This window comes from Sinohyriopsis cumingii, chromosome 6 (genome assembly GCF_028554795.1).
Source record: "Sinohyriopsis cumingii isolate HCF-2022 chromosome 6, ASM2855479v2, whole genome shotgun sequence".
Classification (NCBI taxonomy): domain Eukaryota; kingdom Metazoa; phylum Mollusca; class Bivalvia; order Unionida; family Unionidae; genus Sinohyriopsis; species Sinohyriopsis cumingii.
In genome coordinates this window covers 15,196,941-15,211,776 of record NC_142966.1, presented here as the reverse complement: position 1 = coordinate 15,211,776, position 14,836 = coordinate 15,196,941, and the positions used below count along the sequence as shown (strand labels likewise).

Below are 14,836 nucleotides of genomic sequence, written 5' to 3'. Positions count from 1 at the left end.
AATCGACTTGTAAGCGAGTATATATGATCAGCAATTTACAGTGTAAAAATACCATCTAAATATTACTGAAAGATTGTGAAATTATAAGGAAGATTATTAGCCGAGATGAATCTGACATTTCATAAATTATTTTAGATAAAGGATAATTTATCACATGACATTCTCTGCATCAGTACCTAACTATTATGGCTCATTGTTACAAAACAACAATGTTGCAAGTAGGCCACATGTCCTTGACAAACACGTATTCACAACTTTGAGGTCAATCCTACGGATCCGATCTAAAAAATGTCGGTAGCCATATTAGGACCATTTTGGTTATTTACGAAAACACAGCTTGACCGAGAAATTACGACCAATCGAACTGCTTCTTATTTATTTATTTATTTATTTATTTACACCATTAACATATCGATTGATCACACATTCAGTCAAATAGCAGAAATAGTAAATGCGGTCCAAATATAGTGGGTATATTTTTTTGCTGAGAAAGTTGGAGCAAACTAAATTGTATAATTTTTCTGTCGCCGACATACATCCTCTACATAATTTTGGCTCTCAGAAACAGCTAAGGTTGCTCCGAATGGAGAAACAACTAAATGCTGTCCATGAGAAACGCAATATGCTCATGCATGTAATAAATACAATAGCATGAAACTTGTTGTATAATACTATATTGGATTTCATCTTGATAAATATTGTTTTTGTCCAGAAAAAAATATCATTGTGTGGTCCTTGATACGTGTATCATGAATCAACACATAAGTCTCTCTCTCTCTCTCTCTCTCTCTCTCTCTCTCTCTCCACACACACACACACTGACTCACGCGCACACGAGCGCGCAACCTGATAATACAGTTTATGGTTTTGTTGTGACCTTTGTGTACTATTATTGTCGTACATCTGGCAGTCAATCAATACATTTTTATAGCCAGCAGAAAAACTAATCAAACTAAATATTTGTTTGAAAGTCTGATGTTTTCTGTTTTTGCTTTCTTTATATATGTCATACATCCTTTATTTTATATGACATTTATGACAACAAAACCCCCCCCAAAACCCCCACAACAAAACAAATTTAACAAAATCAACACAGTTTAGTAGGTATTTTATATTTTGCACCAAACTTTGTTTGCAAAAACACTCGTGAGCCTAAATATATATTTTCATCAAATTTGTTTTGTGAAAATAAATTCTGTTCTCTGCCACAATGATTTAAGACGTTAAATAAAACCCTGCTCTCTATCACAAAGATGTTATATAAAATCCCATTCTCTGTTACATACATACATACATACATACATACATACATACATACATACATACATACATACATACATACATACATGCATACATACATACATACATACATACATACATACATGCATGCATGCATGCATGCATGTATGCATGCATACGTACATACATTCGTTTTATTCAACTTCAGTGGGCCAGCATAGGGAATACAAAAAGACACTAACTAGTAATTTGTATTCTAAGAGTGAGCTAATAGTTATTCACCATATTTATAATGTTACTATTTAATGGTTTTGATGTTTCTGTGATTCATGGAAATACATGTTTTGGGAAAAAGATGATATTTTCATTCTGCAATTTCTAAACCTTCCCATACAGCATTTCCATGACAGAGTGTGCAGATGGGCATGACATTTCTATGCCTTCCCATACGCAATTTCTATGGCAGTGTGAATAAACTGGTATGTATTAATTGTCCATATCTTTGCATACACAATTTCTATGGCAGTGTGTACAAGTGAGTAGGTATGAAATATCAATACCTTTCAATACACAATTTATATGGCAGTGTGTTCAAGTAGGTAAGTATGAACTTTCAATACTTTTCAATACACAATTTATATGGCAGTGTGTTCAAGTAGGTAAGTATGAACTTTCAATATCTTTCAATACACAATTTCTATGGCAGTCTGTACAAGTGGGTAAGTGTGAAATTTCAATATCTTTCAATACACAATTTCTATGGCAATATGTACAAGTGGATAAGTATGAAATTTCAATACCTTTCAACACACAATTTCTAGGGCAGTTTGTGCAAGGGGGTAAGTATGAAATGTCAATACCTTTCAATACACAATTTCTATGGCAGTTTGTACAAGTGGGTAAGTATGAGATTTCAATACCTTTCACTACACAATTTCTATGGCAGTTTGTACAAGTGTACAAGTCTATGAAATTTCAATATCTTTCAATACACAATTTCTATGGCAGTTTGTACAAGTGGGTATGTATGAAATTTCAATACTTTTCAGTACACAATTTCTATGGCAGTTTGTACAAGTGGGTAAGTATGAAATTTCAATACTTTTCAATACACAATTTCTTTGGCAGTTTGTACAAGTGTACAAGTGTATGAAATATCAATATCTTTCAATACACAATTTCTATGGCAGTTTGTACAAGTGGGTATGTATGAAATTTCAATACTTTTCAGTACACAATTTCTATGGCAGTTTGTACAAGTGGGTAAGTATGAAATTTCAATACTTTTCAATACACAATTTCTATGCAGTCTGTACAAGTGTACAAGTGTATGAAATATCAATATCTTTCAATACACAATTTCTATGGCAGTTTGTACAAGTGGGTATGTATGAAATTTCAATACTTTTCAGTACACAATTTCTATGGCAGTTTGTACAAGTGGGTAAGTATGAAATTTCAATACTTTTCAATACACAATTTCTTTGGCAGTTTGTACAAGTGTACAAGTGTATGAAATATCAATATCTTTCAATACACAATTTCTATGGCAGTTTGTACAAGTGGGTATGTATGAAATTTCAATACTTTTCAGTACACAATTTCTATGGCAGTTTGTACAAGTGGGTAAGTATGAAATTTCAATACTTTTCAATACACAATTTCTATGCAGTCTGTACAAGTGTATGAAATATCAATATCTTTCAATACACAATTTCTATGGCAGTTTGTACAAGTGGGTATGTATGAAATTTCAATACTTTTCAGTACACAATTTCTATGGCAGTTTGTACAAGTGGGTAAGTATGAAATTTCAATACTTTTCAATACACAATTTCTTTGGCAGTTTGTACAAGTGGGTAAGTATGAATCCTTGTGTTTTAAATCAGTCCATACATAAGTACCACATTCTCATTATGGTACATATTTTATAAATAACAAAGGTTTTCACTTCGTCTACATTACAAATTTAAATTACCATTAGGAATAAGATATCATATTTATTAATACTGCTTTTTTATTATTATTATTATTATTATTATTATTATTATTATTATTATTATTATTATTATTATTATTATTTGCCAGTAGCTTCTCATGGGTAGGTGGTTCTTTCTGGGGTTTTCCAGGGTTCTTCCTCCACCACTAATACTGGCTGCCATGTATAGCCTATCATGTGCTGAAAAATGGTGTTAAACCATACAGCAACAACAACAATTATTATTATTATTATTATTATTATTATTATTATTATTATTGTTATTATTATCATTATTATTATTATTATTATTATTATTATTATTATTATTATTATTATTTGACTTTTTTTGTCTTCATTGGGATTGTTAAGTTGTTGTAAACATTTGCTAATATTCACTCAGGAATGCAAGCCTTAAGAAAATCAAAATTTTTAACCTGCTAAAAGCTGACTGACATGACAATGTGCGTACATTCCAATACATACTTGCATATTGACATCTGACATATGACAAGCCTTATGTGAGCACATTCTAATACATACTTGCATATTGACAACTGACATATGACAAGCCCTATGTGAGTACATTCTAATACATGCTTGCATATTGACAGCTGACTGACATATGACAAGCCCTATGTGAGTACATTCCAATACATACTTGCATATTGACAGCTGACTGACATATGACAAGCCCTATGTTAGCACATTCCAATACATACTTGCATATTGACATCTGACATGAAAAGCCCTATGTAAGCACATTCCAATACATACTTGCATATTGACAACTGACATATGACAAGCCCTATGTGAGTACATTCCAATACATGCTTGCATATTGACAGCTGACTGACATATGACAAGCCCTTTGTGAGTAAATTCCAATACATAACTTGCATATTGACAGCTGACTGACATATGACAAGCCCTATGTGAGCACATTCCAATACATACTTGCATATTGACAACTGACTGACATATGACAAGCCCTATATGAGCACATTCCAGTACACACTTGCATATTGACAACTAACATATGACAAGTCCTATGTGAGCACATTCCAATACATACTTGCATATTAACAACTGACTGACATATGATATGACAAGCCCTATGTGAGCACATTCCAATACATACCTGCATATTGACAACTGACTGATGTATGACAAGCCCTATGTGAGCACATTCCAATACATACTTGCATATTGACAAATGACATATGACAAGCCCTATGCGAGCACATTCCAATACATACTTGCATATTAACAATTGACTGACATATGACAAGACCTATGTGAGCATATTCCAATACATACTTGCATATTGACAACTGACATATGACAAGTCCTATGTGAGCACATTCCAATACATACTTGCATATTGACAACTGACTGACATATGACAAGCCCTATATGAGCACATTCCAGTACACACTTGCATATTGACACCTGACATATGACAAGCCTGATGTGAGCACATTCCAATACATACTTGCATATTGACAACTGACTGATGTATGACAAGCCCTATGTGAGCACATTCCAATACATACTTGCATATTGACAAGTGACATATGACAAGCCCTATGCGAGCACATTCCAATACATACTTGCATATTAACAACTGACTGACATATGACAAGACCTATGCGAGCATATTCCAATACATACTTGCATATTGACAACTGACTGACATATGACAAGCCCTATGTGAGTACATTCCAATACATACTTGCATATTGACAACTGACTGACATATGCCAAGTCCTATGTGAGCACATTCCAATACATACTTGCATATTGACAACTGACATATGAAAAGCCCTATGTGAGCACATTCCAATACATACCTGCATATTAACAACTGACTGACATATGATATGACAAGCCCTATGTGAGCACATTCCAATACATACTTGCATATTGACAACTGACATATAACAGGCCCTATGTGAGCACATTCCAATACATACTCGCATATTTACAACTGACTGACATATAACAAGCCTTATGTGAGCACATTCCAATACATACTTGCATATTGACAACTTTACACACTATGTGCACAATTTATGCAGGAGAATGGAGAGAGAGAGAGAGTTGTTGTTGTTGTAGGGTTTCACACCATTTGTCAGCAGAATATAGGCTATACATGGCATGCAGTATAAATGGTGGAGGAAGAACCTGGGAATACCCCGGAAAGAACCAGCGACCCACAAGAAGCTACTGGAAAGATTTCTTAAATTTTCTTGCATGCCTACATTCGCTGAACCAGAGAGAGAGAGAGAGAGAGATTTTATTATTGTACAGTGGTTTCAGTGTTAGAGTGGTCATTAGTCTGGTTCTTAGTGCATTTTACGATGATCATCATTTATGACACTATATCGATTAGATTGTCTAGATATTCCATTAAATTCCATTCAGTCAACTAATCAGTCAGTGATCAGTTCTATAATTTTTAATGAAATGGCATCAGCAATGACAGACAATTTTTTGCAGCATAAAACCAAGATTATTTTCTGTAAGCATTCTATCTCCTTCAGAAGTGCAAGGGAATCATTAAGTTCTGGAGACCCTATAGTAAGCAATTTCTGACAGGATCTTGTTGTTTAAAAATCTTGAAATATACAGTTATTGTGCTGATAAGTGGGCTGTATGTTAAATGCTGCTTTTCTGTCATTACCTTCTAGTATACAGAAAATTTTATCTCCTGTTGAGAAAATCAGTTTATAATGAGTTACCTCCCTTTGTTTATATTTTCAAGTGTCAGTTTTCACAGCATGTTACCAAAAATTATATGCTTTGTCCAAAATTTCTAACCAGAAAACATGTTCTGACGTTTTTAGATATTTTCTCTTTTCCTCATCCAGTATAAACAGAGGTCAAAGAAAATGAGTAAAACTTTAAATTTTTATTTATTGCAATTGCTTTAACATGATTCTAGTGGCAAAGGGAAGTAACTCTGCATTTGATTCTAACTTATAATCTTTGTGATAATCCGGTTAGTCTGTTCTCTGCAATGCAAGAAAGAAAGAAAAAAGCAGACAGACATATATACAAATTGATGGATGGAAAGGTAGGTACAGAGAAAGCAAAAATCAGACATATATACAGATTGATGGATGGAAAAAGGTAGGTACAGAGAAAGAAAAAAGCAGACAGACATATATACAGATTGATGGATGGAAAGGTAGGTGCAGAGAAAGAAAAGAGCAGACAGACATGTACACAGATTGATGGATGGAAAGGTAGGTACAGAGAAAATGAGTACATAAACCAAGTGGCATATCTCAATGAAAAACAGAAATGTGAGACATCCACATCTACTTAGATACATCATTAACAGAGCCAGAATTGATTTATAATTTATTTCATGTGAAACAGGGCACATAACAAACTTGTAACATTATGAAGATTTGGTCATTTTATTTGCTGCTTTCATGCAAGTAACATTATCAATATTTGTGTGCCAACTGACACTTTTACTACTTCATTATGAAACAATCCTAAGACAAAACTATCAGGTCTGTATACAATTCACATCAAGATATTTTACCAAGAAAACAATAGAGCTGGAACTGAAGATGGTATACTTTCTTCGTGATATAAGTCGATTATTAAACAAATTCAATATGTTTTCACATAAAATATCTGTAAATTATTAGATTTCAGAAAACTGATTTCAAAATAAAATGTTCCTCTCTGTTTCTAGAATATATTGCACATGATGTTGATATCACAGATAGGCTTTTTTATACATTGGATGATATGTCTATATATACATGTGGTCACACAGAAATCTCCATGGCAACAAACTGGTCACTTTATGGTAAGTCGGTCACTTTGGCACTCATTGAACACTGAGTAGACTCAGAAGACAGTCACTGGACAGTCACAGAAATGTTTCCAAACACAAAGAACAAAACACAGCTGCAAAAAGTAAAAAATATTGTCATTTTAATATCAAGAAATCTTACATAATAAATATGAAATATAATTGTACAACATTACATAGAAAGTGTGTTACAATCTTTAACATTACATAATGCCTGGAAAGAGTGTTACAATCTTTAATGACTTTAAAAGATTACTGATGACAAAACTGATGGCATTGTCACTGTACATTGAAAACAGTGATGGTATTGCCACTGTGCAATGACAACAGTGATGTTGTTGTCACTGTACAATGATAAGAGTAATGGTATTGTCACTGTATAATGATAACAGTGATGGTATTGTCACTGGATAATGACAAATAGTGATGGTATTTTCACTGTACAATGACAACAGTGATGGTATTGTTACTGTACATTGACAATAGTAATGGTATTGTCACTGTACAGTGACAACAGTGATAGTATTGTCACTGTGTATTGACAACAATAATGATACTGTTACAGTACAATGACAACAATGATGGTATTGTCACTGTGCAATGACAACAGTGATGGTATTGTCACTTTACAACAGTGATTGTATTGTCACTGTGTGATAACAACAGTGATGGTACTGTCACTGTGCAATGACAACAGTGATGTTATTGTCACTATACAGTGATAAGAGTGATATTATTGTCACTGTACAATGACAACAGTGATGGTATTGTCACTGTATAATGACAAACAGTGATGGTATTGTCACTGTACAATGACAACAGTGATGTTATTGTCACTGTACAATGATAAGAGTGATGTTATTGTCAGTTACAGTAACAACAGTGATGGTATTGTCACTGTACAATAACAACAGTGATGATATTGTCACTGTACTATGACAACAATGATGGTATTGTCACAATACAATGACAACAGAGATTGATATTGATAACATCATCATTAAATATCATGAAGTTTTGGTGAATGATTTATTTTTTACTTTAAAACCATAATTTTATTATATAAAATAATACATGCAGACCTTATATGTCTTCTAACTTTAAGAATCAACTTACCATTAGATAAATGATGTAATGTTAACATTCATTTCCATGTTTAAACTTGCTGCTTTTGATGTGCATGACAAATCTCTGTAAATCTCTTCCTATATTACCATATACAGGTGCAATGTGTCCCCTTTTTCATACATTTGTCACATTACCATATACAAGTGTTACATGTCCCATTTTTCATATACTTATATTACCCTATATAGATGCTATGTGTCACCTTTTTCATATACTTTTCATATTATCATATACAGGTACTGCATGTCCCCTTTTTCATACACTTGTCATATTGCCATATACAGGTATTACTTGTCCCTTTTTCATACAATTGTTGTAATATCATATATTGGTGCTTAGTGGCCCCTTTTTTCATACACTTGTGATGACATACATCATTATACACAAATTTTTCCAAGGAAAAATGTATATTTGTTATTAACCGTCTAATGTGAAAGGTAAGAAAACAAATTTAAGTTTTTAGAAATCTTCATTTAAGAAATAAAGGCATTTGACAAATAGCAGAATTACAAAGCGACATACCATTGTTAAGCACTAGATGTATGCTGTATCCATGGAGATGCCTGTATGATCCAGAATGTTATTTGATATGTTTGGCAGCCTGCGGCTGAAAACCATCTACACCTGCAAAAAGAGAGGCAGTAAAGTCAATTTGTGACAATACTTTGACTAGCTAACATTACAACCATATTAATCTGATCATAAGCCCATCTCATTCTTAAATCATTATTCTATGCAAATAACCACCCTAATTGTAAAATTTCAGAACCACAGACAAAATATACTTATCTACAATTTCTGTCTTTCATTACAGCAGTCTAGTATTGTAGGCAATTGCATCCCGTTTCTGTCTTTCATTACAGCACTCTAGTATTGTAGGCAATTGCAGCCCATTTCTGTCTTTCATTACAGCACTCTAGTATTGTAGGCAATTGCAGCCCATTTCTGTCTTTCATTACAGCACTCTAGTATTGTAGGCAATTGCAGCCCATTTCTGTCTTTCATTACAGCACTCTAGTATTGTAGGCAATTGCAGCCCATCTGAGAGCACTGGCATTGTCATGGTTAGAATATTACTTGGTCAGTTTTATTTCTGAAACTGCAACTTCATTTATATCACTTTATTATTAGCTTGTCATAACCCATTATAATATTATTTCAAATACCTGTCATAATGGGATTTTATATCACAAGTCCTTCTTATAAGGTAATCTTTATCATGGTAGTCTTGTACAGATCCTCTAAACAATCTTATAGTTGGGGACTCCACTATTAACTGACCATACCTGTAATATGGTAAACTTGTATGACTCTGCCAAGCAGTGTTACAGTTTGGGACTCCTTTGTAAGGTGACTTTACCTGTAACATGTTGCAGTAGTAAGGCTCCCTTTAACAGTGTTGTAATGGGGGACTCCAGTATAAAGGTATCTTACTTGCAACATGTATACTAGTAATGGCTCCCTTTAACAGTGTTGTGGTGGGAGACTCCAGTATAAAGGTATCTTACTTGTAACATGTATACTAGTAAGGCTCCCTTTAACAGTGTTGTAGTGGGAGACTCCAGTATAAAGGTATTTTACTTGTAACATGTATACTAGCAAGGTTCCCTTTAACAGTGTTGTAGTGGGAGACTCCAGTATAAAGGTATCTTACTTGTAACATGTATACTAATAAGGATCCCTTTAACAGTGTTGTGGTGGGAGACTCCAGTATAAAGGTATCTTACTTGTAACATGTATACTGGTAAGGCTCCCTTTAACAGTGTTGTAGTGGGAGACTCCAGTATAAAGGTATCTTACTTGTAGCATGTATACTAGTAAAGCTCCCTTTAACAGTGTTGTAATGGGAGACTCCAGTATAAAGGTATCTTACTTGTAACATGTATACTAGTAAGGCTCCCTTTAACAGTGTTGTAGTGGGAGACTCCAGTATAAAGGTATCTTACTTGTAGCATGTACACTAGTAAAGCTCCCTTTAACATTCTAAAATTGAGAAACTCCAGTATTTCCATATCCCTCATGAGATTTGAATTAGAACACTAGTAGTACTTCACTAATTGCTGTACAGTATTCTTTCATTATAATTGATGGTAATTCTTCACAAGTTACTGTACAGTATTCTTTCATTATAATTGAGGGTAATTCTTCACAAGTTATTGTACAGTATTCCTTCATCATAATACTTTTCAGGAAAGCCAAAGAATACTGGTATATCACCTATGTAATGAAGTACATTATAAATATAAATGTTACTAGAACTTAATGAAATCCAAGACCATACTTGTATTTAACCAGAAGGGTGTTATAATGAAGGTCCTTATAGTAATCCTACTAACACCGATTTTAAGTAATATTGGAATGTTGCTAATATGATACTAAGTTAATGGTATGTGTTTACAAGTCTGGTAAATACATTTTACGATAAGAAATGTGTGTGTGTGATTTGGATTTTTAACATAGTTTAAAATAACAATTTTTCAGTCATATCACTACAATGTCTGCAGTGTGGCAGTTTATACTGATGTCTAGCAATGGGGCATCATGCCACATATATGCAGCATCATGTCCCACCCAGTCAAATTATCCTGACACCGGCGACCATTCCTAACAGTAACCTATTTATGCTGAGTGCATAGAGAGACAGCTGTAAGTACCATTTTTATAAGTCTTTGGTATGACTCAGGCAGGGTCTTGATAAGAAAAGACTCTCAGCTTAAGATAAATATATCCCTAAGTATAGAAATTTCATACCTACTGGCCAGCTCAGTTTGTATGACACAGACTTGAAGGCACATCAAACATAGATATCGGCTGGTCTTGAAAAATTGGACAGCTCCAGATCCTGTGTAGGATCTATATAATAACTGCCTTCTACTGAGCTTTCCTCATCATTTTCTATTATTGTACTCTCTGTTGTCTCATCTAGATAGCTCTTGGGTGACATGACACTTTGGGGAAAATTTCTATAGCCTGAAGTTTCTTGATATCTTGATGGGTGTTTAAGGACTCCATTTGACAAAGGCAATAATCTCTTCTGAATTTCTTCATGAGTTTTCCCCCTTGGTGGCAAGGCAGGAGGTGGAGTCTCAGAACGACTGATGTGCGGTTTTCCTGGTTGCTGGGAGGCTTTATGAGGTTGTGTTCCTCGGCGACCTGTCTGTCGTACAACATTCAATAGCTGCATCATGCGCAAGTCACCTGGAAATTATTCTTATTATTGTTAATATCATAAAAGTTGCTTCAAATATTATCAAACTCTCAAAATTCAAGTGAAATTATATTAGAAAATGATCATACCTTTATATCAAGATTTTAGTAGCAACAAAAGATATCTGACATTATTTCTCAATACCATAAAGTCTTTGAGCATCTATTCTAGGACATGTGATTTCTCAGAGTGTCCATTCTAGGACATGTGATTGCTCAGAGAGTCTATTCTAGGACATGTAATTGCTCAGAGTGTGTATTCTAGGACATGTGATTGCTCAGAGAGTCTATTCTAGGACATGTGATTGCTCAGAGAGTCTATTCTAAGACATGTGATAGCTTAGAGAGTCTATTCTATGAGATGTGATTGCTCAGAGAGTCTATTCTAGGTCATGTGATTGCTCAGAGAATCTATTCTAGGAGATGTTATTGCTCAGAGAGTCTATTCTAGGACATGTGATAGCTTAGAGAGTCTATTATAGGACATGTGATTGCTCAGAGAGTCTATTCTAGGACATGTGATTGCTCAGAGAGTCTATTCTAGGACATGTGATTGCTCAGAGTGTCTATTCTAGGACAAGTGATTGTTCAGAGAGTCTATTCTAGGACATGTGATAGCTTAGAGTGTCTATTCTAGGACATGTGATAGCTTAGAGAGTCTATTCTAGGACATGTGATAGCTTAGAGTGTCTATTCTAGTATAGTACATGTAACTGCTCAGAGTGTCTATTCTAAGACAAGTGATTGCTCAGAGAGTCTGTTCTAGGACATGTGATTGCTCAGAGAGTCTATTCTAGGACATGTGATAGCTTAGAGTGTCTATTCTAGGACATGATTGCTCAGAGAGTCTATTCTAGGACATGTGATTGCTCAGAGAGTCTATTCTAGGACATGTGATTGTTAATAGAGTCTATTCTAGGACATGTGATTGCTCAGAGTGTCTATTCTAGGACATGTGATTGCTTTTCATATGAAATTCAATTTTAAAAAATGTCATTAATAAAAAGTACATTATGAAAATTTTCAAGTATGAACTAGCATATAGCCAATTGAATTGAAGTTCCACACTTTATTACCTCCATCAGAAACACTGCCTCCTCGGCCACTGTCAAAAGTTTCGGTATCGAGTGAAATCTGACTCAGATTATCCTCTTCTTGCTTCAATACATCTGAATGATCACTGGGATACTGCTACGGAAAGAAGGATGCCGATATTAAGGCAGTATAATGATTGAATATGTTTGAACAAATGCTATGACACTACTATGGAAAGAAGGATGCCGATTTTAAGGCAATATAATGATTGAATATGTTTGAACAAAACTATGACACTGCTATGGAAAGAAGGGTACCAATATTAGATAATATAAATTCATAAACTGTCATAGATTTTAAAAATCATTGAAAATTATATCCGTTTATGAATCACAATCTTGTATTTGAGGATTTTTAAGTATGACAGTGGTGTTGATATGGTTTGAAGGTAAAATTTGTAGGACTACAAGTCACAAAATGAAACATTCAAGCATACCTTTAAAATGCAAACATTCAAGTACCACTCTGAAATGCACTCATTCAAGTACCACCTTTAAAATGCAAACACTGAAGTACCCCCTTTGAAATGTAAACATTAGAGTACCATCTTTAAAATGCAAGCATGCAAATATACCTATGAAATGAAAACATTCAAGTATACCTCTGAAATGCAATAATTCAAGTATCACCTTTGAAATGCAAACACTGAAGTACCTCCTTGAAATGCAAACATTCAAGTACCATTCTGAAATGCAAACATTCAAGTACCACTTTTGAAATGCAAATATACAAATATACCTATGAAATGAAAACATTCAAATATCCCCTTGAAATGTAAATATTCATTGAAATGGAAACATTCAAGTACCTCCTTGAAATGCAAATATTCAAGTATACCTTTGAAATGGAAACATTCAAGTACCCCCCTTGAAATGCAAACATTCAAGTACCATTCTAAAATGCAAACATTCAAGTACCACTTTTGAAATGCAAATATACAAATATACCTATGAAATGAAAACATTCAAATACCCCCTTGAAATGCAAATATTCAAGTATACCTTTGAAATGGAAACATTCAAGTACCCCCCTTGAAATGCAAATATTCAAGTATACCTTTGGAATGGAAACATTCAAGTACCCCCCTTGAAATGCAAGCATTCAAGTACCACTCTGAAATGCAAACATTCAAGTACCACTTTTGAAATGCAAGCTTACAAATATACCTATGAAATGGAAACATTCAAGTACCCCCTTGAAATGCAAATATTCAAGTATAACTTTGAAACAGAAGCATTCAAGTACCCCTTTGAAATGCAAATATTCAAGTCTACCTTTGAAATGCAAACATTCAAGTATACCTTTGAAATGCAAACATTCAAGTATACCTTTGAAATGCAAACATTCAAGTACACCTTTGAAATGCAAATATTCAAGTATACCTTTGAAATGCAAATATTCAAGTATACCTTTGAAATGCAAATATTCAAGTACACCTTTGAAATGCAAACATTCAAGTACACCTTTGAAATGCAACATTCAAGTACACCTTTGAAATGCAAACATTCAAGTATACCTTTGAAATGCAAATATTCAAGTACACATTTGAAATGCAAATATTCAAGTATACCTTTGAAATGCAAACATTCAAGTATACCTTTGAAATGCAAATATTCAAGTATACCTTTGAAATGCAAACATTCAAGTACACATTTGAAATGCAAATATTCAAGTACACCTTTGAAATGCAAATATTCAAGTACACCTTTGAAATGCAAATATTCAAGTATACCTTTGAAATGCAAACATTCAAGTACACCTTTGAAATGCAAACATTCAAGTACACCTTTGAAATGCAAATGTTCAAGTACACCTTTGAAATGCAAACATTCAAGTACACCTTTGAAATGCAAATATTCAAGTACACCTTTGAAATGCAAATATTCAAGTATACCTTTGAAATGCAAATATTCAAGTATACCTTTGAAATGCAAACATTCAAGTACACATTTGAAATGCAAATATTCAAGTACACCTTTGAAATGCAAATATTCAAGTACACCTTTGAAATGCAAATATTCAAGTATACCTTTGAAATGCAAATATTCAAGTACACCTTTGAAATGTAAACATTCAAATACCCCTTTGAAATGGAAATATTCAAGTACCCCCTTGAAATGCAAATATTCAAGTATACCTTTGAAATGGAAACATTCAAGCACCCCCCTTGAAGTGCAAGCATTCAAATACCCCTTTGAAATGCAAACATTCAAGTACACCTTTGAAATGCAAATATTCAAGTATACCTTTGAAATGCAAATATTCAAGTACACCCTTGAAATGCAAATATTCAAGTACACCTTTGAAATGCAAATATTCAAGTATACCTTTGAAATGCAAATGTTCAAGTA

The 14,836-nt window shown here is 33.7% G+C and overlaps 1 protein-coding gene across 4 annotated transcripts in view; it reads right to left on the bottom strand.

Annotated features, from left to right (window-relative positions):
• Nucleotides 1-6,574: 6,574 nt before the first annotated feature.
• Nucleotides 6,575-14,836, bottom strand: part of LOC149796408 (protocadherin-11 X-linked-like) — a 46,451-nt gene continuing 38,189 nt past the window's right edge. For 2 of the 4 annotated variants that reach the window (XM_089961070.1, XM_089961071.1), the window contains 4 exons: nt 12,467-12,581; nt 10,935-11,381; nt 8,706-8,807; nt 6,575-7,150 (listed from right to left, as the gene is read on the bottom strand). In XM_089961070.1, the coding sequence (XP_089817196.1) occupies nt 10,978-11,381; nt 12,467-12,581 (519 nt within the window). In that variant the 3' untranslated portion in view covers nt 6,575-7,150; nt 8,706-8,807; nt 10,935-10,977. The remainder of the gene's footprint in view (nt 7,151-8,705; nt 8,808-10,934; nt 11,382-12,466; nt 12,582-14,836) is intronic. The other 2 variants (XM_089961073.1, XM_089961072.1) reach the window with 2 other exon arrangements.